At 41.3% G+C, this 23,412-nt stretch overlaps 1 protein-coding gene across 2 annotated transcripts; it reads left to right on the top strand.

Moving 5' to 3' along the window:
• The first annotated feature begins 357 nt into the window (after positions 1-357).
• DET1 (DET1 partner of COP1 E3 ubiquitin ligase) lies at positions 358-21,355 on the top strand. 2 transcript variants are annotated; one of them, XM_006198469.4, is made up of 5 exons: positions 358-492; positions 6,241-7,333; positions 10,146-10,333; positions 17,067-17,258; positions 20,694-21,355. In XM_006198469.4, the coding sequence occupies exons 2-5, from the start codon at positions 6,251-6,253 to the stop codon at positions 20,881-20,883; spliced, it is 1,653 nt and encodes a 550-aa protein (XP_006198531.1). In that variant the 5' UTR covers positions 358-492; positions 6,241-6,250; the 3' UTR covers positions 20,884-21,355. The 2 variants fall into 2 exon arrangements, with proteins under 2 accessions (XP_006198531.1, XP_072806853.1); XM_072950752.1 differs by lacking the exon at positions 17,067-17,258.
• Positions 21,356-23,412: the final 2,057 nt, after the last annotated feature.

The raw sequence follows: 23,412 nt of genomic DNA, 5'->3' as shown, positions 1-23,412 counted from the left end.
TAAATGTATTAGGCAGTGTTCTCTAGAGATAAGTGGAGCCCTGGTCTTTAAAGTGCTCAGTGTCTAGGAGGGGAAAACAGAAAATAGTTTCTCAGCTGATGAAATGGTGCAACTAATCAAAAGGTGAAAAGTTAATTTTTATTCATGGTTTTGCAAATGTGCCCAGCAGGCGCAGAGACCTTGCCATAGATCACCCAGGTGCCCGGGTTAGGGCGCCTGGTTAAATTTTTCCTTTGCTGCCATTGGGCCCCTACGGCTTCTAGCCTCCTCCGGGCACCAGGGAGCGCTGTAATGTCTCTCAGTGCCGCTGGACGGCACGGCGCTCTCCCCACTTCCCTTCTCGCTGCGCCGCACTTCCGGTGGCTAGCGGAAGCGGGCTTTTCCGCTGCAGGCGCCGGGTCCCGAGGCATGGCGGGGGCGGGGCCGGGGGAGGCGCGCGCCCAGCAGGCCGCGGGGTACCTCGCCTCGACCCTTTGAACCCGGACCGAACAGGTGAGGACTTCTCATTCTTTGGCCCAGACTCCAAGCCCGTCAGGCCCTCCCCGGGCCTCCTCGGGTTGCCGCCATGGGGTGCTCCCTCCCCGCATGACGCGGAGGCCCAGCGGCCCCCGCCCTCCTTCAGAATTCTCTTCCCATTGAGGCCCCGCCCCGGGCTTTTCTTTCCGGGGGCGCCCCCTTGGGCGTGTGTGCCCGCCCCTAGGTATCCCCTTCCCGTTTAGGAAGCCGTCAGAAGGAACTGAGGGTTAGGTGCACCTGCCGGCACGGAGAAACAGACCCAGCAGGGGAAGAGGACTTGCTTAGTACCACATAATGAGTTGCCCAGTTCAGCCAGGCTTGCTTCTGTCGTTTCATAGATAACGTACCGAACACATGCTACGGGTCAGCCCCAGTGCTAGGCTCTGAGAAAACTAAGGGGACTGAAGTAGACATGGTTACTTCTGCCTGGAGGGTATAGTTTATGGGGAAGTCTGACATTAAACACCTAACCGTGCAACTGAAAGTATAGATTCAAATTGTGACAAGTACTATGGAGAAGACGAACAGAAAAAGCAATGGGAAAGCAAAAAATATGTTTTAGAAAGGGTGGTCATAGTAAGACTTCCTGAAGGAGATGACACTCAAGCTGCAACTTGAGGTGTATGGCAAGGGCGAGAGGAAACACATTCAAGGCAGAGGGAACAGCCCCAGTAGATACCTGAGTTGGCAAAGAACTTTCCAACATTCAGGAGAGGAGGCCTAACAAGGAGTTAAGTACTGTGATGGGCATACAGAGTATGTTTGTGTACTGGTCAGGAATTCATCATCTAGGGCCATAGACATAAGTAAAATGCAGAGACAAATTTGCAAGTGTGGTAGGTGCTATGAAGGAAAGGTATGGCTGATATGTTGGTATTTAACTGATGGGGAGGGTGAAGGAAGATTTCTTTGAGGAAGTGGTGATTAGGCTGATATCTGAAATAGAAATTAAGTCGGTAAAGTGAGAAGAGCCTTTTGAGACAGAGGTGAAGAGCAAGTGCCAAGGTTCTGAAGCAGGAGGGAGGACACCTGTTGGAGAAATGGGTTAAATGGGAAAAGATGAGGCTGGAGAGGCAGAGCTGAGAGCTTTGAGGCATCTGGTTGGCATGGTAAGGATTTTGATCCTTATCATTAAGAGCAATTGGAAGGTACATATTTTAATCCATAGGAGAAAGGATGTGATCACAAAAGCATTTTGAAAAGATCACTCTGGTTGTTGAATGGATTAGAAGTGGACAGGAGTGGGTTTAGGGAGACCACTTAGGAAGCAGTTGCAGTAATGTAGACATGAAATTATAAATTTTGGATGAAGGTTCTGGCAGATGATGGTAGAGAGAAGGTGGTGCAGTAGAGGACTATCTAGAAGGGAAAATCTCCAGAGTTTGGTGACTGATCAGGGATAGGGGCTGAAGGAAAGGTATCAAGGAAGACGCTCAGGTTTCCGGTTCCTTTCAGCATGGGCCACTCACTGGAACAGGGCAGCTTTTGGGAAGAATATCCTAAATTACTCTACTTTTTTCCTAATGCCCACTCTGACTAGAAAGGACTTTCATTATGTACTTTTTCTATATTTGAATTTTTCTATAATCATGTATCTTATAATTGGAATAATAACAGGACATGTTGAAAAAGACTTAGAATTTCATCATGTCTCTAGAAACCATAATTGTGTGATAGAAAAATTTAGAGAGAGAGACAGGGGGTGGGGGAGTGCACACCGAGAGAAGCGTTAGGAAGTTCAGTGAGGATTTCCTGTACAATTTGGAGCTGAAGCTAACAGACCTTCATCTCCACCCACCCTACCCCTCTACTCTCTCCACCCTAGTACTGGTGTCTTTCCCTTAAAAAAGCAAATCAGAGAGTTTAAGATGGGACTGCTCAAAAGGTACACAAGTTTTTTGTTTTTTTTTTTTAGAATTAAGCATCTACTTTGCTGAAAATGATCAGTGGCTCTTTCTGAGTGGAACCACTAGTATCCCTTATTCAACTCAGTTATATGTGGTTAATCTGCTCGATGGTGCCTAATGCCTATTCCTTCTCCCATTCTTGGGCTTTACCTACTTCTCTCAACCCATTCTGGTCTCCCTCTCTGCCTCCAAGCCCCATTTTAAGTTGGCACGGTGCTGGTGGCAGAGGTGGCCTGGGCAGGGATTGAATAAGGCAGTTTTGTGCATTACTTGGTATTTTAAAGTGCTTAAACCTTAATATTGTGTGTTTTGGACTGTATCAAAATAGTCACATCAGCTCTGTCACTGTTTAAAGGAGTAGCTTTATGACACTCAATATTGTGTTTATTGTTCCAAAGTGGAGGATATTGCTCACCGCATCATGCCAAGTTCCTTTGAGAAGACTCATGAGAGAGATTTCTTTTAAAATCCAGTGCTTGGAATTGCTGTGCTTCTTCCAAGCAGCTATTAAGTTTTTATCTTATTGGCAGTGCAAATTCTGTAACTGATTGTATTTTCCTGTGCCTTGTCTGCTGAGAAAGTCAGAGCCAAATTAGAAGCTTGGCAGTTCTGCAGGTCCTCATGGTATGCGTTTCTGTGTACTTCAGGCTTAATTTTATTGTCCTAGCTTTGTTTTCCCTTCACAATGATTGTTTTCTAATTTAAAAAAAATTTATGAGTATGTACAAATAATACTTTCAAAACATGTAATTTTTAGAAGAATAACAGTACAATGAATGCTGATTCAAGAAAACGTAGCACTTGGAATTGCCAGTGTATCTCTAACTCCCATCACATTTCTTCATCAGAGCTAAGCACTGTTTTGAATTTTGTAATTCCTTTGCTTTTGTAAATATACACCATACATATTTGTATTCTTAAAATAGACATTGTTTGAAACTTACGTAAATGGAATCACAGTGTATATATCCTGCAGCTTGCCTCCTTCATTCAGCGTTGTGCCTGAGATTCATCTATGTTGTTATATATAACTGTAGGGTGTTAATTCATTGCTTCATAAGATTCCACTGCATGAATAGAACTGGATAAATTTATCTAGTCTACCATTGATGGGCATTTGGAGTGTTGTCAGTTTTTGCTGTTGTTAACAGTCCTGCTACAGATGTTCTTGTATATGTCTCCTGTTAATATATCTACAGACATCTCTCTTAGATCAGGATTTCTCAGCGTTAGCATTATGGACATTTTGGGCCATATGTGAGAGGCTGTCCTGTTTACTGTAGGATGTTTAGCAGCATCCCGGCTTCTGTTTGCTGGACACTCGTAGTACCCCTCACTCCCTCCCAAGTTAGGACGACCAAAAATATGTCCATATATTACAAAATTGCCCCAGTTGGGAATCAGTGCTTAAGATCAGGGGCCAACAAACTATTTTAGGCTTGTGGGCTGTGTGCTCTTTGGTCTCAACTAATCAGCTATGCCTTTGTAGGGCAAAAGCAGCCATAGGCAAAATGTAAATGAGGGGGTATGACTGTGTTCCAGTAAAACTTTATTTATAAAAACAGGCAGGCAGGCTAGATTTGGCCTGAGGGTAGAAGTCTGCAGTCTCTTGCTCTAGTCTGGATCATTAGGAAATATATTTTATATCCTCACCCAGTGCTTGTATGGTTAAGAACTCCTTGTCTAGGGGACATTCTTCTTTCAGTCATTGGGGAGGGGGTGAATCAGGCTGTTCCCTGCCTGTCACCCTTAAGAGAAGCCTGCCAGTCATTAAGGGGGCTCCCTGGTACACCCTTGGCCTGAGCCCTCATCACCTGGATGGCACAGCCTCTCCCATCCCTTGTAACTCGTATATGTAATTAAAACAGAAGTTTCACACAACAGTGCTTACCCTTACTATGTGTGATACAGTTTGGTATTCTCTTTTTCATTCCATTTTTTAAAATGTTAATCAGTATATCCAGTAAATTGATTTCAAAGCACCATTAGTGAGTTATGACTAGCAGTTTGAGAAACTTGATTTGCTCAGTCAGAGGTATGTACATCTTTAGCTTGACTAGATCGTATATGTACTTATATAAGGAATTTCAAATATAGGAGACAATATAAAATTCCCTCATTATGTGTATGTTTTTATTTCTGAAATACAGATTGATTGAATCAGTCCCTCCTCTGCTTAAAACCTGTAATAACTTGTGTGGCCTGACATACAAAAGTATTTTGTTTTCCAATCTGGCTCTAGTTCTACTTTTCTTGTCTCCTCTTACTCACTCTGTGCTTCCTGTGTTCTGACCTCTTGGAATTACTGTTTCCCAAATGTGCCATGCTGTGCTCTTTCTAAATGTATCTTAAAGCTACCTTCTTTCTGAAATATTCGTCTTTTACTTTGCCTAGTGAGTTCTTTATCCTTCGAGTCCCTTGTCAGATGTTCCATTCATTCATTTAACATATTTATGAACACCTACCTTGTCTCAGGCACCTGTTCTAGGTCTTGGGGATTCAGCAAGGAATTCGACAGGTCTCTGCTGTCTGATGTGGGGAGACAGATACAAGGTAAACAAATAAGATAATTTGAGAAAGTAAGAAGAGCTGAAGAAAATAGGGCAAAATGATAGATTGATGTGGTTGGAAAAAGGCATGACTTTAGTTGCCTAAATAGTTGGAAAATTCTAAAGTGCTGCTATTTTAGCTGAGATATGAATGATGAAACTGACAGCCATTTCAACACTTAAAAATGTTGTTCTGCTTTTTTTTCTGGCCTCTGTAGTTCCTCATGAGACATCATGGGTATATAAATTGTTGTTTTCCAATAGGTAATGTGTCATTTACCTGGTTGCTTTCAAGATTTTTCCTTTGTGATTTAGTTTTCACAGATTGATTGTGATATGTCTGGGCGTGGATTTCTTTGGGTTTATAATGTTCGGGGTTCTCTGAACTTCTTATTTTGAGTTTATATACATGAGGGTTTATTTCTCTACTCTTAATTGTGTTCTTTTAGTATATTTTTCTGTCTTTATGCCAGTGCTACACTTTTTTGATTACTGTGTCTTTGTAACAGGTTTTGAAGTCAGGAAGCCTGGGTCCTCCAACTTTGTTCTTTTTACAAAATTGTTTTGGCTATTTGAGATTACATGTGCATTTTAGGACGAATTTTTCTTTTGTTTCTCCTTTTTTTTTTCTTTTTGCAAAAAATGACATTGGGGTTTTGATAAGGATTGCATTAAGTTTGTAGATTGCTTTGGATATCATGGACATCTTAACAGCCCCATAAATAAGGTTTTATTTAATGAATGTACATTGAGTGTGATGCTTACACTGAACAAATTCAGTGTAGTTATAGGTTTATTCTGTTGAGTATTCCCAACAGCTAAGCATGCTTTGAACGTATTCCTAGTGAATTAGATCCTTCCCTCAAACCTGTTTCTAGACTCAGAAATGTCTGGACCACTTCCTAACTATCATCTGGGAAGGAGAAGTGCTGATCACTATCATCTTGGGAGCCCCTAGGCCCAGGATATATGGAGGGAAATCTATTTGACTTGCGTACGTAGTTGACCCTTGAAAACACAGATTTGAACTGCACTGGTCCAATTATTCATGGACTTTATTTAAATGGTAAATATACGCATCCCTGGTCGGTTGAATTTGCGAATGTGGAGGAACTGTGTATACTGAGGGCTGACTGTAAGTTATATTTGAATTTTTGGCTGCAGGGGGTTGGCACCTCAAACGCCCTTGTTGTTCAAAGGTCAACTGTGTTTATGTTTTGAGAAATTGTCTTTTATTTGCTTGACTCCTACTTTATGTTTCCATGCAGAGATGTGATAATGGATCATCATGTTTCTACTATCAAACCTCGAAGAATCCAAAACCAAAATGTCATTCACCGCTTGGAACGCCGGCGGATCAGTTCAGGCAAGGCAGGCACCCACTGGCATCAGGTTCGAGTGTTCCACCAGAATGTCTTCCCCAACTTCACGGTTGTCAACGTTGAGAAGCCGCCTTGTTTCTTGCGTAAATTCTCACCTGATGGACGCTACTTCATTGCCTTCTCTTCAGACCAGACATCTCTCGAAATCTACGAGTACCAGGGCTGCCAGGCAGCCGAGGACCTACTGCAGGGCTATGAGGGGGAGATCCTGTCCAATGGCAATGACCAGCGGTCAGTCAACATCCGCGGTCGGCTCTTCGAACGCTTTTTTGTCCTGCTACACATTACCAATGTAGCAGCCAATGGTGAGCACCTGAACCGGGAGTGCAGCCTCTTCACTGACGACTGCCGGTGTGTCATCGTGGGCTCAGCTGCCTACCTCCCGGACGAACCTCACCCTCCTTTTTATGAGGTCTATCGGAACAGTGAATCTGTGACCCCCAACCCACGGTCCCCTCTGGAGGACTACTCCCTGCACATCATTGACCTCCACACTGGCCGCTTATGTGACACACGTACCTTCAAGTGTGATAAAGTTGTCCTGTCACACAACCAGGGGCTGTACTTGTACAAGAATATCTTGGCCATCTTGTCAGTGCAGCAGCAGACCATCCATGTCTTCCAGGTGACTCCTGAAGGCACTTTCATCGACGTGAGGACCATTGGTCGCTTCTGCTATGAGGATGATCTGCTCACTGTGTCAGCTGTTTTCCCTGAGGTACAGCGCGACAGCCAGACGGGCATGGCCAGTCCTTTCAGGGATCCTTTCATCAACTCTCTGAAACACCGGCTGCTCGTATACCTGTGGCGCCGAGCAGAACAGGATGGGAGTGCGATGGCCAAGAGGCGCTTCTTCCAGTATTTTGACCAACTACGGCAGCTGCGCATGTGGAAAATGCAGCTTCTGGATGAAAACCATCTGTTTATCAAGTATACTAGTGAGGATGTCGTAACCCTGCGGGTCACAGACCCATCACAGGTATGAGAAGCTTTCTTGCCATTTACCCTTCCAGTTTCTGTGGCAAAACAGGAAGATTTCTCTTTTTGCCTATGGCCAACGTCTCAGAAACGCACATTTTTGGTAGTCTTGAAGTTTTGCCTTCCTAGGGCTCAGTCAAGCTTAAAACAGCTCCATTTTTCTCTGGACACGTAGTAATTTGAACAAACAGAAGCCAAATCCCAAGCTGTTGACATGCAGGTAGTCAGCTCTGTGATTATTACCCTGATTCCTCTGCAGGGCATGTTCAGTACTGTTGAGATGGAAGCCCAAATGCTAAAAGGTCAAGGTTTGACTGCCTGTGGATACTGCCTTGATTTGGTATTAGATTGTGCTTGTTGGTCTGACTGTTTTAGTTCTGGCAGTGAGAATGAGCCCACCATGCAAAAAAGAAAGTCTTCTAAGAATGTGATCTTTTCTTTCCTGCTTAAGTAGTTAATGTCAATATATTTCTTCACAAAGTCTTCTTTAGGGTGTAACTATCAGGTAAGTTCATTTGACAGAGTTAAGTGTTATGACTTTACCCTGATCTTGCCCATGTGCTGGAACATAGGTTGCAGAGCATTGACAAGATCAAAAGGAAGCCAAAATATCTGATCTGCCAAGTGGATCATCCAGACTGCAGGTCCTGAAGGCTTTTCAGTTTGGGTGAAAGATGTTGGTAGGGGAGAGAGGCATTTCACAATAGAAACAAGGTGGTATTAAGATCACAGTAAGAGCTCTGACTCTTGAGTTGAAACACCATGCTGAAATTCAGGATTATTTGGGCATTTCCCTTTGAGAAGCTCTACTGTAGTGTTGACCAAATAAGAGAACTACCTTTCTGTACATTTGCCCCCCATTCTCCTGTTTCCAGATTGTCTCTTAGATACTAGCTTGGAAATTCAGAGCAGAGCAAACCAGTAAACCATGAAGTCAGCTGAGCCTGGTATCTCTCACTGACCTGTGGCTGATTCTACCCTTAAGAGAGGCTGTACAGGAAGTTGTCTCCTAAGACCTTACGAGCCATCCATGGTAAAATGTTTTCTAACATTTGTCTTCTGAATCATAACTTGTGTATTCTAAAAAGAAAAGAGTGGGAGTGGGCGGAGTGAGTAATATGGTTAGAGATAATTTTTTTCTGGATTCTTTTTCTTCCCTATTAAAGGTGAAGTCACCCATTGAGCCATCATGGGTGAGCATCTAGTTCATCTTTTGTGTCATGGGAGGTTGGTGGTGAAGCCCTTGATTTCTGTACCTTCCTGCCCTGTATTTCCCAGTCCACTAGAGGAAAGGCTAGCAAATGTTTGTATAATTCTATATTCACATAATTATGATGAATCCTGGTGAAGCCCTGATATGATCAAAGTGTTGTCCAGGTTTATAGAAAGGACATGAGTCAGTTTCTTATTTAGGTTTGAGCTATAATTACCTTTTTATTTTGGAGGGAATAAGTTGTCTGTGACTGTGGCATTTGAGATTATCCTTTTTGCCTTTGCTAAAACATGACCTACTTATTTCCAGTACCTGCAGTAAGTTATAGCCAGAAACATTACTAGGGCTCTGTGCTTTGCTTATAGAGTTTGTAACTTTAAACCAAATGTCTCTGCCCTACTTGTCCTCCCCTCACCTTCCCCAGTTTAATTTGATAGGTTCCAGTAAGGTTAATGAGTAAAAAGTGCACCTAAACACAAAGCCTTGCTAATATTATGGGTATTATTCTCAGGTTACCTTCCAGCCTCTTTAATTTACAGCCAAATTTAATTTCCAGGTGACCACAAAAGTCATGTAATATAAGCTTTGGGAAGGACTAATTACTAGTGAAACAGGTGGGCCAGTGTCTCCAAAAATTGGTAATGGAGATTTAAATTTAATCATAGGAGGGGGAGTACTAATCCTAGTGTTCTGAAAACTTATAGAATCCGGTTGGAAGCTTGCAGATTGATTCATACTGCTGCATCCACTCTGACAAAAACTAGGGGTGCCTGGAGCTTCCTCATCAGGCTGAGCAGAGCACTGCACTGGGGGTTTAAAGAAGAGGGCCAGTCACCCAGGGGCCCTTTCAGAGGAAGCAGTAACTCTGCCACCTATGGCATTTGAATGCTTTTCAGGTTCCTCCTCTGATCTTAATTGCTACAAATCTCAAATGTATGTTACAAATGCTCTTGGCTGATAGAACATTTATGAGGAAAGAAATGGAAAATGGTGCTTTGATTTTTTTCATTTGTTTAGCAGTAGCACCCTGCTTGGTTACAATTTGCCTGAGTGGACATAGTATACTTAAGGTGTTCCTCTGCATGTTAGAAATATTGAGAGGGAAAAAGAAATGCCCCTAAATTGAACTTTCAAGTATAGATACACAGGAGAAAATAATTTACCAACAGGCAACTTGTAGCTGCAAATCACTTTCTCAGCTGGAAGGAAAATTAAATCTGGCATTTTTAAACAATGTTTTTAATCTCAAGGTGAGTTGGGGAGCCAGTAAGGAATAAACACTTGGAAGGAAAAAATATTAAATTTGCACAGTTTGAAATAAAAGGTTGGAAACTATTTTATACATATATGCTGAACAGCTCAGTAATTCCAGCTGCACAGGTACAGTGGGAAATCAGGGAACACCGAGGCTCTTGATGGATAAAGCCCACTGAGGCTTCCTCCTTTTCCAGAACCACTTGGCTCCACGTTTCCGCCCTGCTGCTGGAGCGGGCGTGTTTGGTTGTTTTAGTTGGGTAGCTTGCATTTTTAGCCAAATAATAAATTTGCTAGGCATGATGCTATACTCAGCTGCCCCTCAGGTCTCTCTGTTCTTCTGCAGGCATCTTTCTTTGTGGTGTATAATATGGTGACAACAGAGGTGATCGCTGTGTTTGAGAACACATCAGATGAGCTTTTGGAGCTCTTTGAGAACTTCTGTGATCTCTTCCGTAACGCCACCCTGCATAGTGAAGTCCAGTTTCCCTGCTCAGCCTCCAGCAACAATTTTGCAAGACAGATCCAGCGCCGGTAAGCTGTTCCACTAGGCTTCACAGGCTGAATTTTTCTTTAGGAAATTGAGTCATTTACCTCAGGAAACCTTCCCATATTCTTTCTGCCCACCAGGCCTTGGGGTGGTCCGCCTGTTGTGACCTCTTTTGTCGTCCTAACCTTCTCCTTTCTCTCTCTCAGCACTTGAGGAATTACTTGTGTGTTGTCCATTATTCCTTGTAGACTGTATGTAAGCTGCAGAAAGATGGAGACTGTGTCTTTGGTATTTATTGCTTTATCTTCAGTGAAGCACTTAAATATTTTTTGAGTGAATGACTAGGGAAATAATTTTATAACTTTTGATTAAACGTGTGTTGAACAGCTATGTTTATCTCTGCTCCATCTCTCAACCCCACTAAAATGACAATAAAAGAAGAGGTATAAACCTACAAGAACAATGAGAATGGGAGAGAAGATAACAACAGAGTTTTAGAAGCTGAAGAGCCAGTGGAGGAGTGATAACTACCTGGGCATTCCTCAGGGAACAAAAACTTAAGATTCCAGAGCTTAGCCATCAAGAAACAAGTTGCCTTGCACCAGAGAGCTCTGGAAAAGGTTAAGAAATTGGAGGCCCTCCACACTTCTGAAGATACCTAAGAGGCTGAAATCAGTAGGATTGCATGAAAGTCTTAACAGGAGCAATCAGATACTCTAGCTCCTTTCCTGAAGCCTACACTGCCAAATGACGGCCTCTTCCCTACCTCAGCAAAAGGCTTTATTCTCTGGAGAAATTGAACCATGCAGGCTCTGGTTTTTATGTTCATGTGGCGTGGCTGAGCAGATAGGTGAGACATGTCATGATTAAAACAAAAATTAAGTGAAAATTGATATACTGATGGGGAAGACTCCCATCTCCCTTATCACAGATGGCATCGAGGCTTGTACTCCCTGGGTGGGAGATTAGAGAGAATTCCCTAGGGAAACTGACCAACTTGAAGAAGAGACACTTGGAGGCTCTTCACAGAACACCTAGGTCACCCTAAGCTGTTCCCCACCTCCTATAAACCAGAGCTCCTCATGGCTGTCTGGGTGCCTTATTGTGAAATGACTGGTTGTTTTGGACCAAGGGCCTAAGTTCAATCCTGCTCTAATCAGTCAGTGCCTCATCAGATTCCACATGCCTAAATTATTTCTTCCCTAACCTCAGCCAGTTATGGGAAATACCTGTTTTAGTTTCCAAGATAAATCAGAATAGAGTGAGTGGATGAATCAGAGTAAGCCTTACTGCCACTGGGGAAAATGAGCAAAGCAGAGACCTAATTCAGTGGTATCACATTTATGTAGAAGGACAGTACTTGATTAAAAATAGATAAATATTGCTTTTCAGAAAATTAAACACGCTTTTTCCTTTTCCCTGGTTTAGTCAAATTTTCTGCCTTGTTAACGTCTCTATTCAGTATAGGAGTTTTGAAAGCAGAACATGGACAGATTTTGCTTTTTTCATTTTGAAATGAATTTTCTGCTTTTAAAATTAACTTTAAAATTAAGCAGGTTATTATTAACTAAGTAACAAAAGCTGAGTACACTCAATCAAAACATTAGAGAAGTCACTGGAAGGTAAGCTGTATAGGGGCAGGAATTTTTCTCTATTATGCCATGTCCACAGCACCTAGGCCAGTGTCATTCATATGGGAGGAGCACATTAGGTATTTGTTTAATGAATGATGTCATCAGGAACGAGAGGAAGCTATGTTTTCTGAAAACTCATTTCAGAATGCACCCATAATTAAGTGAAACTGTAGGAGGCTCCAGGAGGAGAAAATAAAAGGTTGAAGAGAAGGGTGGCATTCTAGCTTAGCGATCTCTTCAAAATTTTGTCTCTTACCAGCAGAAGTTCTTGGAAAACTGTAGATCTCTTCACATATTAATTTTTAAGTTGATTAAAAAAATTTTTTACTATTAAATTTAAATAATTACAGAGGATGTAATTTTCAGTGTATATTAAACATTTACATTTAAAAATAAAATTACTGTAACATTTGTATTTTCCCCAGGTTTATTGAGATACAGTTGGCATATAATATTGTATAAGTTTAAGGTGTCACACTTTTAAATATAGCCAAGGGAATCTAAATGCCATAGTCAAATTAGTTTTCAATATTTGACATAAAAAGTATAGAGCAAATTATTCTCATGCTGTTTGAAATTTTATATTATTACATTACATTTTTCTAATTATTTTCAAATTATTAATCATCTTATACTTTGCTGCATTGAAAATGTAATGTATATATAAATTATTTCTTGTTTCTTTTGAACACATGGGTCCAAGTGCTCAATTTTATAATCTTAAATAAACTTTTGGTAAAAATAAATGAAAATTGATCTATTTTAGGTTAGAATAAATGTTTAAGGAAAAAAAAATGGGCACCAGGGATCATGAGTTACTAAGAAAAGCCTTTATTTTAAAAGATAGTGACCAAAATAAAACAGTATAAAAAATAAACAACATGGTGTTCACTGAAATAATTGAAACTATAAAAACAGGAACATCACTAGAACAGTGAGGTGCTTTAGAAATTTAAGCTTTGTTAGATAAAGTTGAGGAATTCTCCAGGAAAGTAGAATAAAAAGATAAGAGTAGGAAAGTGGGAGAGAAATGGTAAAAAAAAAATTTAGAGGATTTGCCCAGGAGGTCCAGTATCTGGCTAATTCCAACAGAAGCAGTAGAGAAAATAAAGAGGAGGAAGCAATGTAAGGCGGTTTTCTAGTGTGAAGAATATACATTTCCAGATTGGCAAGGCCCATGCAGTGGTGTGCTGGAGCTGGCTCATACTGGCTTGTGAGAGCCAGTTGTTAAACTTTCAGGAACTTTTGCAAGCTGATTGTTGCAAAACACAGACATTAACAATTAATTATTTTCTAATTATTAATTCATGATTATTTTACTATCACTTAAGCTCTTGAAGTTGTTTGTACCTGTTTGTTGAAAATACTATACAGTGATGTGCTACTGCTCATCTCTTGACAACTCTGCCTTCAGTGATGTCACGTTAGTGCCTTGAGATTGACGACAGCAGGAGGATTTACATCACAGAAATCGGCAAGCTCTGCAAATCCTGGCTTTTTTCCCTTCAGAGGAATAATTATTAAACTTACTAGCACATCACTGGCTCCATCAAGCACCCAGTACAGTCAGTTAGAAAAAGATCCATACTGAGGCATATCACCATGAAATTTTAGAACTTTGGGGATAAAAATTGTAAAAACTTTCAGAAAGAACACATGCCTTTCACGTATAAAAACTTAAGTCATCAGTTTTATTAGACTTAATACTGAAAGCTTGAAGCCATTAAAATCATGTTCTCAGAATTCTGTGAAAAAAACGATTTTCAAACTAGAATTCTGCATCCAAATAATAGGGTGTAACAAAGACATTTTCGGATACAAGGCCTCAGGAAGTTACTTCCCATGTAACTTTTCTAAGGAAGCCTCTGGAAGATGTATTTTCCCAAACCTCGAAAGAATGTGGAGGTGGTGGTATTGCAATGATCCAATAAATAAAATTCCTACATTCTGTTTCCTAACATTAGGATTTAAGTTCTTTTTTGTTCACCTATTATATCTTAAGCACCTAGAAGAGCTCCTGGTACATACTAGGCTGTCAGCAATACTTTGTTGGTTGAATAATGGTAGCTTGGATCAGGGTAGTGACATTGGAGGTGGTAAGTAATTGTATTCTCAATGTGTTTTGAAGATAGAGCCCAAAAGATTAGTGGAGGATGGGCTATAGGCTGTGAAAGAGCAAAGTTAAAGATGATTCTAACATTTTTTGAGTTACCGTGAAACTCTGATGGTGAAGCTTGTGAGTAGAGCAGGTTTAGCGGAGAAGATTAGAGGTTCTATAAGTGGAGAGGTCTAGTAGTTTCTCAGAGGAAGGAGTATGAGAGCTTCCTGACAGGTCAAGTACAGTGAGGACTGGTAATCAACTATTAGAGTTAGGAACATGGAGGTCACTGTTGACCTTGGTAAGAGTAGTTTCAGTGAGATGGTAGTGGAGAAGGGGAGCCTGTTTGGAGTGGTTTAAAAAAGAATGGGAGGAAAAGAACTGGAGATAGTAGGAAAAAGTGTTTTGAGAAGTTTTACTGTAAAGGAGAGCTAAAAAATGGTGCATTAGCTGGAGGGGCAAATGGTGTTAAGTTTCTGTTCTTGTTATTTTTTAAATGGGAGGGGAAAACAGTGTGTTTGTGTGCAGATGGGACTGATCTGTAGGTAGGGGGGAACTGAGTTTAGGAACAGTGGGGTGGTGGGGGGAGGGGGAGAATTGGTTAAGTATGTGAGATCAGAGGATGGGACCTAGTGCCCAAGTGGAGGGATTGGCCTTACAAGGCAGCACAGTACAGATGTGCTGATGGGAACTTTAAAAAGTTTTCTCATTGCTTCTGCTTGTCAGTTACAAAGTAGGCAGTGCCATTACAGGAGGGTGAGCATGGAGGAGGGCGGATGAAGTGGTCATCAAAGAGAGTGGGAGACTCGCTGGACCGTGGGAATGCAGCACGAGTGCCCTGCAACATTAAAGGCCCACGTGAGTTCATGATTATAACTTTAAAGTGAGAATTACGTTTTTCTTCAGCCATGGAGAAAACTGAGTTGATATAGGCATGGGACAGGCAGAACTGAGGTTAACTAGAGTTGTAGTTTTTTCAAGTAAGTACCACAAAGCAAGAGAAGACAAAGTTGTTGAGGATGAGTGCAGTGGAGTGACTTTAATGACTGTGGAATTTAAGCTGGCTAAGGAAGGATAAGAGGACATGATGCAGGTGTAGGATGGCAAAAAGTTGATAGAATCAATGGAATTTGGTCTCATTGGGGTTGAAGTATGTTGAAGCTGGGATAAGTAGAGGGAGTTAGCTGGAGAGGTAGGAGAGAAGGTAGTTGGAGACTGTGGTGCTGCACCCTGAGGTTATAGAGGGGTTGCAGTCATTAGTAATAGTGAGATGAGGATATGACCATGGGAATGAGTGGCTGAGGCAGAGAGGAGATCCAGGAACTAGAGGAGGCTGTGGTGTTGGAAGGATCATCTCTGACAATTGTGTAATTGTAAATTAAGAGAGGCATAGTTGGACAGAGTGGCAGTGAGCCAGAAGTTAATCAGGTGAAGACATCAGAGAGATGGCTGCTTTACTTTCAGTCGTTGGGGACCTTGGAGAGTGGAAGTGGTGGGTAATGCTGGGGAGTAGAAACTGCTTCTCCCTATAGATTGTCATGGAGGCTTTGATTTGTGGTCATCACAAAGCTGTGGGCCAGCCTCATATTTGAAGCCAGTGAGCCAGGCATGGTTGGAATACAAGATCTTTGCTGAAAATGGGCTGAAAACCAAAGAGCCCAGGATCTGATATTAGCTCCAATGAAAGGGAAGGAAATAAGTTCTTTGTGGCCCAGGGTTTAATTGTATGATTTACACTGAGGCTGTGAAAACTACTGTCAAGAGAAGTAATGGAAAAGCAGTGCTGACGCTAGGCTTTCTTCAGGGGGAGCGGAGAAGTGCTAATGCCCATCTAGCACCACAGGTTTCACATGGAAGCAAAAATCAAATCCCGTCTAATCAATCTTTCTGGTCTCATCATTCAAGTTTTTTATTCCATTAGTTTTAGGGATGAGGTGTTATATTTTCTACCTTGGATTAAAAAAAGAATTTATTTCCCCCTTGATTGTTAAACCATATGATATGCTTCGATATCGAGATTTTTAAAAATTGAACTGATAAATTTTTTCTAAGAAACTATAGGAAAGCAAAAAATTTTTTTTAATCTAAAATGTCATTACACAAACTCAGCCATTAGCATTTTGATGTATTTCCACCAGTTTTTGAAATTTTGGGGCATAAAATTTGTGTGTTTTATCATACTATACAGAATTTAGCCTACTTCTTTTACGCACCATTATGATGAACATCTCCTCTGTTACCATATAATCTTTGAAAATTACAGTTTTCCATTAAGTTAATTTTTCTGTCAGTTTTTCATTGTCATAAACAAGGCTGTGTTGAATATGCAGAGAGATTTTTCTGCATATAGGATTGCTTCCTAAGGCAAATTTCCAGATGAATAGAAATACTCAGTCAAAAGGTATTAAATTTAGTATTCATTATAATTGTGAGAAATAACTGCTTTATTATTATTATTATTATTATTATTATTATTATTATTATTACCACCACCACCACTACTACTACTACTACTATTGTTCAAGATAAGTCAGATGGGTGACTCTGTGTCCATGTTGCTATCTACTAGATACTCGTGTTTCTGCGGGAGTGTAGTTAGCTAGTTCCCAAACTTTATTTAAACAAAGAATGAGTAATTTGTCAAAAGATTTGATGCAAGTTGGCTTATAACTGATCCCAGGAAGAGTCAGGCTGCTCCTCTTCAGGATTCTCTGCTTTCGGTGACTCCTTTTTAATGCGATCTAAGGCTTTTACTTGGGGGAAGTAAGTTTGAGTAGAAATAGTTGTCATAGGTTAGTTATACTCATTTTAAACTTGTACAGAATCTCTGTTAACTTCTCTGAAGTAACTTAATGTTCTTTTCTAATTCTGTTTTCTGCTTTTTGAGAGTATTTGTAGCTAGGCAGACTTGTGATGTGTGAGAGTTCAATATCTAGATTTCTGTGTTCAGAATGAGTTGTTTTTAGACGTATGTTTGTCAGTTTAAAATCCAAGGCCACTTGTGTGCCCACTAACACAGCCTTCCTCACTGGTGCTTTATTGTAGGTTTAAAGACACTATTGTAAATGCCAAGTATGGAGGGCACACGGAGGCAGTGCGCCGGCTGCTGGGTCAGCTCCCCATCAGTGCCCAGTCTTACAGTGGTAGCCCTTACCTTGATTTGTCTCTCTTCAGCTACGATGACAAGTGGGTGTCAGTCATGGAGCGGCCCAAGACTTGTGGAGATCACCCCATCAGGTATACGTCACTGCTTCAGCTGCACACTGCCTAAGGGCTGAATATGGCCAGCTTTGTCTTTCTCTTCTTGAACATCGTTTTCATGTGATTCTATCCACTTGTATTCATGGGTTGAATTCAGAGGGCTGGCTGTTTCTATAATGTGAGTGCTTTGATCATTTAGGCACTAGTCTCATAAATTAATTAGTTCTGCTCTTTGGTTCTCATTAAAACATGGAATTCAGATGAGTGTTGTTCCTTTTTAAAGGTATCCAGGGGAGAAAACCATTTTTTTCAGCCTAATAATTTAATACCATTTCATAATAGTGTTTATAATTGAGACTTAAATTTTATCCAGCTCAAATTAGTTTATCCCCTCATGTTACCTAGTAGAAAAGATAGCAAAGACAATTTGGAGAACAGGCAGTTTCCTCACTTGGAAGAGTTCTGGAATGCAGATTACTGTATTACTGCTAGAACCTTGAAACTAACCTCTTATAAGCAATCCCTCCCTCACAGGTGTCCAGTTCACAGACCCACCTGTCTTTCCATGTCGGGAGCTTGTGTTGTTCCGTGTGCTGTGATGATACTAGGGAGAGGAGCTGGCACCACTGTCACTAGTGGGGTTATTATGAGGCAGGTGTGTTCCTGGTGCCCTGTGCTGGATTATGGAAGGTTCATCCCTTAGAAACAGTGGTAGTTAGTATTTCATAAACCAGCTTCATTGTGTATTAAATAGGTCTGGGTAACATATTTTGTATAATTAATCACCATTTGTGATATTTCCTTTGGGAGATTGCAGTCAAGTTCCAAAAACCAGTTAAAAAAATTTTTTTTATTGTGGAAATTTTTAAATGTATAAAAGTAGAAGAGTAGAGGGGAGGGTACAGCTCAGTGGTAGAGTGTATGCTTAGCATACACCAAGATCCTGGGTTCATACCCCCGGACCTCCATTAAAAAATATGTATATGAATAAAATAAACCTAATGATCTCCTTCCCACCCCCCAAAAGACATTTTCTGTTTGTTTGATGTGAGCATGAGCAAAACACCTCCTGTTATGGACTGAATCTTGTTCCCTCAAAAAAAAAAAAGTGTAATGAACCTCCGCAGACCCATCACTCAGCTTTAACAGTTATCACCTAGTGGTCAGTGTTGTTTCATCTCTTTCCACCACCACTACTCCTCCCTTCCCAACTGCCCCCCAGACTATCAAATCCTAGGTATCACAGCATTTCACTTGTAAATATTTCAGTATGAATTCCGGAAAGATTAGGTCTTAAAAAAATACAACCTTAATTGCATTTTATTCCATCTCAAGGAACTAATAAAATTTTAAAAATTTAAACAAAAATTTATTAAGGTGGCCAAACATTTAGTTAGGTTTCACATTTCCCTATTGTCTTGTATCCTTTGTACACACTCTTCTTACAGTTTGTTCCAGTCAGGAGCTAAACAAGGTTAGCACGTTGTATTTGGCCGCTATCCCCTTAAGTCTTTTTTATTCTATAGATTTTGCTTCCCTCTTACTCTCCTTGCAGTTAAATTGTTGAAGAAACCAGGTTGTTCGTCCTGTAGTGTTCCCCACATTCTAGATTTTGCTCCTTGCATCCTGGTATAGTATTTATCTCATTCCCCCCATATTTCCTGTAAACTGGTAGTTAGAATTAGTAGCTCCAACAACTTACTTTAAATTATAAGCCCTTTGTGTGCTGGGGACTGTGTGGGTAATGTGAATGTGTTTGTCACACATAAAAGCGCATAATGGGCCTCATTTGATCTTGTTAGGTAGCACGAGATAAATTTCTCTCCTTTTTCATTTCCCTGCCTTTGTGATTTGAAAAGATGGGCCTAAGGAACAGATCTGGAAATGCCATTGCCCCCGACTAAAAAGGCTTTTTCTTGTAATTCTTATTTATTTATTTATTTATTTATTTATTTATTTATTTATTTATTTATTTATTTTTAAAATTTTGGGTTGTTTTGGGGGGTGGCGGTAATTAAGTTTGTTTGTTTATTTGTTTATTTGATGGAGGTACTGAGGAATGAACCCATGACCTCATGCATGCTAAGCATACACTCTACCAGTAAGCTATACCCCCCCAATTCTTACTTATTTTTAATTTAAAGTGAGAAATGTAAGGATATCAAAGCCATTTGAAGAGATAATGCCATTACTCTACCACCTTTATTGTATATTCCATTCTAGTCTTTGCCGATGTATGTGTTTACGTTCACACAGTTGGAATCATGGTTGGCATAATATTTTGTAGTCCGCTTTTATTTCAGAAACATTTTTTCCTGTTGTTACGCTGTCCTTACAGTTGCAGTCCTAACAATAGCCTATTATTCCATCAAGTAGATGCACCATACTTTATTTAACTATCCCCTGTTACTGAGCATTTGTTCTCTTTCTGCATTTTTACATTAGAGCTAATGCTGTAGTTGCCATCTTTGTTCATGTCACTATTGAATTCATTTAAATTAAATTCTGAGGATATAAATTCTTGGAAATGGAATTATTAAGTCAAAGGGTATGAATATCTTTCTGTCTACTATATACTTGCTTCCCAAAAAAGAAATTATAGAGCTCTTTAATTCAGAGCTCCTTATTTTCTAGAACTTCCCCCGATTCAGCCCCAACCCTGCTGATCATCTCTGGTTCCCAGGTTCAGAGGGCACTTATTTTGCCTGTAGAAAAGGCATTTAAGTACTGGGATGGATGGAAACATCTTTAGTCTTAACTGTGTTAGATGAAAAAGTAAAAACTACTTAGTATTTTGTTTTTGTCTCTGAAAAAGAAGAACCTTCCAGAAGTATTTATTCTTAAAAATGAAAAACTCAAATACAGGCCTAGATCTGCACTGTCCTATAGTAGCCACTAGCCTCTTTGGCTGTTGAGCACTGAAGTATCCTCAGGTGTCAAACACACATCAGATTTCAGAGGCTTAGTACAAAAAAAAAAGAAATATATCTTTAATATCTTTTATTCGATATAAGCTTGAATGTAAAGTTGTAGGTTGAAGTGATATTATTTTAGATATGAATATTTGGTTAAAATATTATTAAAATTAACTTCACCTTTTTCTTCTAAGAAAATTAAAATTACCTATCTACCTGAAAATTAAAAATTATACAGGTGGCTCACATTTCCCTTCCAGCCCTGGTCTAGACAATCTTCTGGAAAAGGGGAGGCTGTAACTAAAGGTCATCTTGGGAGAGAGAAATGACCCAGTGACTTAGGACAGCATAGTGAAGTTCATGATCAGCCTGGCCGTAAAATGAGCTGAGCAGATAAAGGTGCTTTTGCAGTTCCAATAACCTGGGGCTGATGTAAGAGGAGATTTCATCAGTGAAGCTAAATGAAGAGTTGCCACATTTCCCCGCTGTTCAGATTTCGAGATAGTGATGAATATCTATCCCATCCATCCTCTCCTTCTCTCCTTGTTCTGTTTAGGTTCTATGCCCGGGACTCTGGTCTGCTCAAGTTTGAGATTCAGGCAGGCTTACTTGGCCGCCCCATCAACCACACCGTGCGACGCCTTGTTGCCTTCACCTTCCACCCTTTCGAGCCTTTTGCTATCTCTGTGCAGAGGACTAACGCTGAGTATGTTGTCAACTTCCACATGCGACACTGCTGCACGTAGGTGCCTCGCCAAAGCCAGGTTATCTGGTCTTCCAAGACTTTGCCCCTCCTTATCTCAGTGGACTGTAAAGCAAAAGCTCCTGATTCCCAGCTTTGTCGGTTCCAGGCTGATACACCTCGGAGAGGAGAGCTGGAGAGGGGAGCGAGGGTGGCTTAGCCTGCTGGATTTTTTTTATCGGACACAGTACCACTACTGATTGACTTAAAGTCCTCTTGCCTTTTCCCTGTGGGAATGCCCAGCGTTAATTAAGTCTGTTCCATTTTTGTTTTATTTTGCATTTTATTGCTATGAAGATGAGAGCATTACACCTCTACCCCTTCGTGTCACTTCTTTGGCATTATGGTCTGCAGCCTGAAGCAGGTAAATCTTGTTTACTCATCAGAACTGTGTACATCCTTTCCACTTAGCCAACAGCAGGGCTGTCTTTATAAGAAAAAAAAAAATAAAGTCTTGGTATTTTCTTACTTAAAAATATCCTGTTTAAAGACTGCTTTATGTTGTGATCTCACCCAGTGCTTTTTAAATACATGGGGTCCAGGAAGGACTGAAAGGGACCAGAGGTCATGAATCCAGCAGCTGCTCTTGGGAGAACTAAGTGGTGTGTGCCAGTGTGGAAGACAGCTATCTGCCAGGATTGTTCCTTCCCTCGGGTGTTCTCCTGGTAATTGTTACAGCTGGAGGAACGGGGTGTAATTGCACATCCTCGTGTGGAAGCATGCTCCCATCTGTACCATCTGGGCTGTGCAGGTGGAAGAGTGAGCGGTTCTCTTTGGCCATAGTAGAGACAAACACTGTGCAGCACGTACTGTAATTTGGGTAGGGGGAGCTGGCAAGCTGCAGGTGTCCCTGAAGAGATGAGACTGGTTGTTCCTGGATGGCTGAGCCATCACAGCTCTCCTGCAGGTACCTGCGGGCCTGCAGCCAGCATCCTTCTGTCATGTTGTCAGCCAGTGTCCACCACAGGGCTTGTCAGGGTGTTTATGTTTCATCTCCATAATGTGTCCACCATTTATGTGATAAGCTTATGTAGTAGCCTCTGACTTTGAAGACAGCGTTGAAATGTTGGGTTTCCGAGCAGGCTGTGAAAGGTGCTGTGGATCCTCTACCCTTCTGCCATCTAGATTGGCTTCCCTTGGGAAATGTGACATGAGATGCTGCGCCCCACCAAAAACAGTTCAGCTGCTTTCATCATCTCCAATTTTGAACAGCTAAATTCATCCTCACTCAGCATTCAGCATGAGATTTGAGCGCCTACTATGTGTCAGGTAGATGCTGTGCCAAGATGCTGAGGATGAGGAGAGAAATAGGCAAATCGAATTATAATGCAAAATGGTAAAAGGCCCAGTGGTGTATATCTGGTAATAGTGGAGTGAAGGAAGCGGAGAAGGAAAGCTATACTGGGGAAGGGATACTGAAATTGGATGGGTGGAAATGTGTTGTGTGAACTGGGCCGAGGGCATTTCAGGGAGAGGTCCAGTATGTGCAAAGGCTTCGAAGCATCAAGAGGGCTGTCGCAGTTGTGGAATGGCAAGTAATCTAAATGGCTACAGCACAAACTGGGGTTGGGGTTGGGGGAATGACTGAAACACAGAGAAGCTTTGTGCATGGCTTTATGCAGTCAAGGCGTAATAGGGTTTCCACAAAGGTAATTTTCAGCAGTCTGGAAGGTGGTTTGGAGGAAATGGAGACTAGAGATAGACCAGACAAGTCAGTGGCACTCCAGAGGTAGGGCTTGAACAATTTCCCTGGCCATCTGGGTGGGTGACGTGCTGCAGCATTCTCCTAGTCATGAGGAAGGAGTAGGCCATGAGGAAATCAGCAGTCACATGTTTTGGGGGCTGAGATCACCTTTGTAGAGGCGCTTCACCTGTAGCTTTTTCTTTGTATCAGGTGGCTTGATTGTATCTGAAGGCTTGGTCGAGTAGCAAGAGCACAGAACGTGAGGTCACCCGGGCCTGAATGTGAGTCCTGGCCCTTCCGCTCGTTCGCTGTGTGACCATGGCCAGTTTCCCAGCCTTTCCCCCACCTCAGTCATGCATTCCCTTGTCATGTCTTAGATCTTTCCATCACCTCTAAAAGCTGAGCAGTCCTCACATACTCTCCCACCCCCTGAAACTGCTGTTTTCGTTTCTTTATTTCATGCCTTCATTTCTCTCTTCAAAGTCCCTCCTCCCCTTTCTCGCTGATCAGCTGGCCACCTACTTCATGGCAGAAATAGAAACAATCAGGTGGGAATTCCTTATCTTTCCTTGCCTCTGTGGTCAGTCTCTGCCTTTCCTCCTGAATGAAATAGCCCTCTATAAAAGGCCAGTCCCCTCCACCTGTTCAGGGAATCCTACCTCCTTATGACTTCTCAAGGTCTTTGCTTCTGCAGTTATTTTCTCTCTCCATCTTTCTCTTGATAGGTCATTCCCATTAGCATAAAGATACATTCTAGGGTCTTTCTTTAAAAACTCCTGCTTTGACCCCATTTCCCCTTGAAGTTATTGGTTCCTCTGCTCTACCTTTAGTTGTTGGAGTGCCCCAGCC

The sequence above is a fragment of the Vicugna pacos genome, chromosome 27 (assembly GCF_048564905.1).
Source record: "Vicugna pacos chromosome 27, VicPac4, whole genome shotgun sequence".
NCBI classification, from domain to species: Eukaryota; Metazoa; Chordata; class Mammalia; order Artiodactyla; family Camelidae; genus Vicugna; species Vicugna pacos.
This window is presented reverse-complemented; position numbering and strand designations above follow the sequence as displayed.

Coding starts and splice junctions, on each gene's coding strand:
- DET1 (XM_006198469.4), top strand. CDS start 6,251: ATGGATCATCATGTTTCTACTATCAAACCTCGAAGAATCCAAAACCAA. Junction 10,334..17,066: donor GCAAGACAGATCCAGCGCCG/GTAAGCTGTTCC, acceptor GCTTTATTGTAG/GTTTAAAGACACTATTGTAA. Junction 17,259..20,693: donor TGTGGAGATCACCCCATCAG/GTATACGTCACT, acceptor TGTTCTGTTTAG/GTTCTATGCCCGGGACTCTG.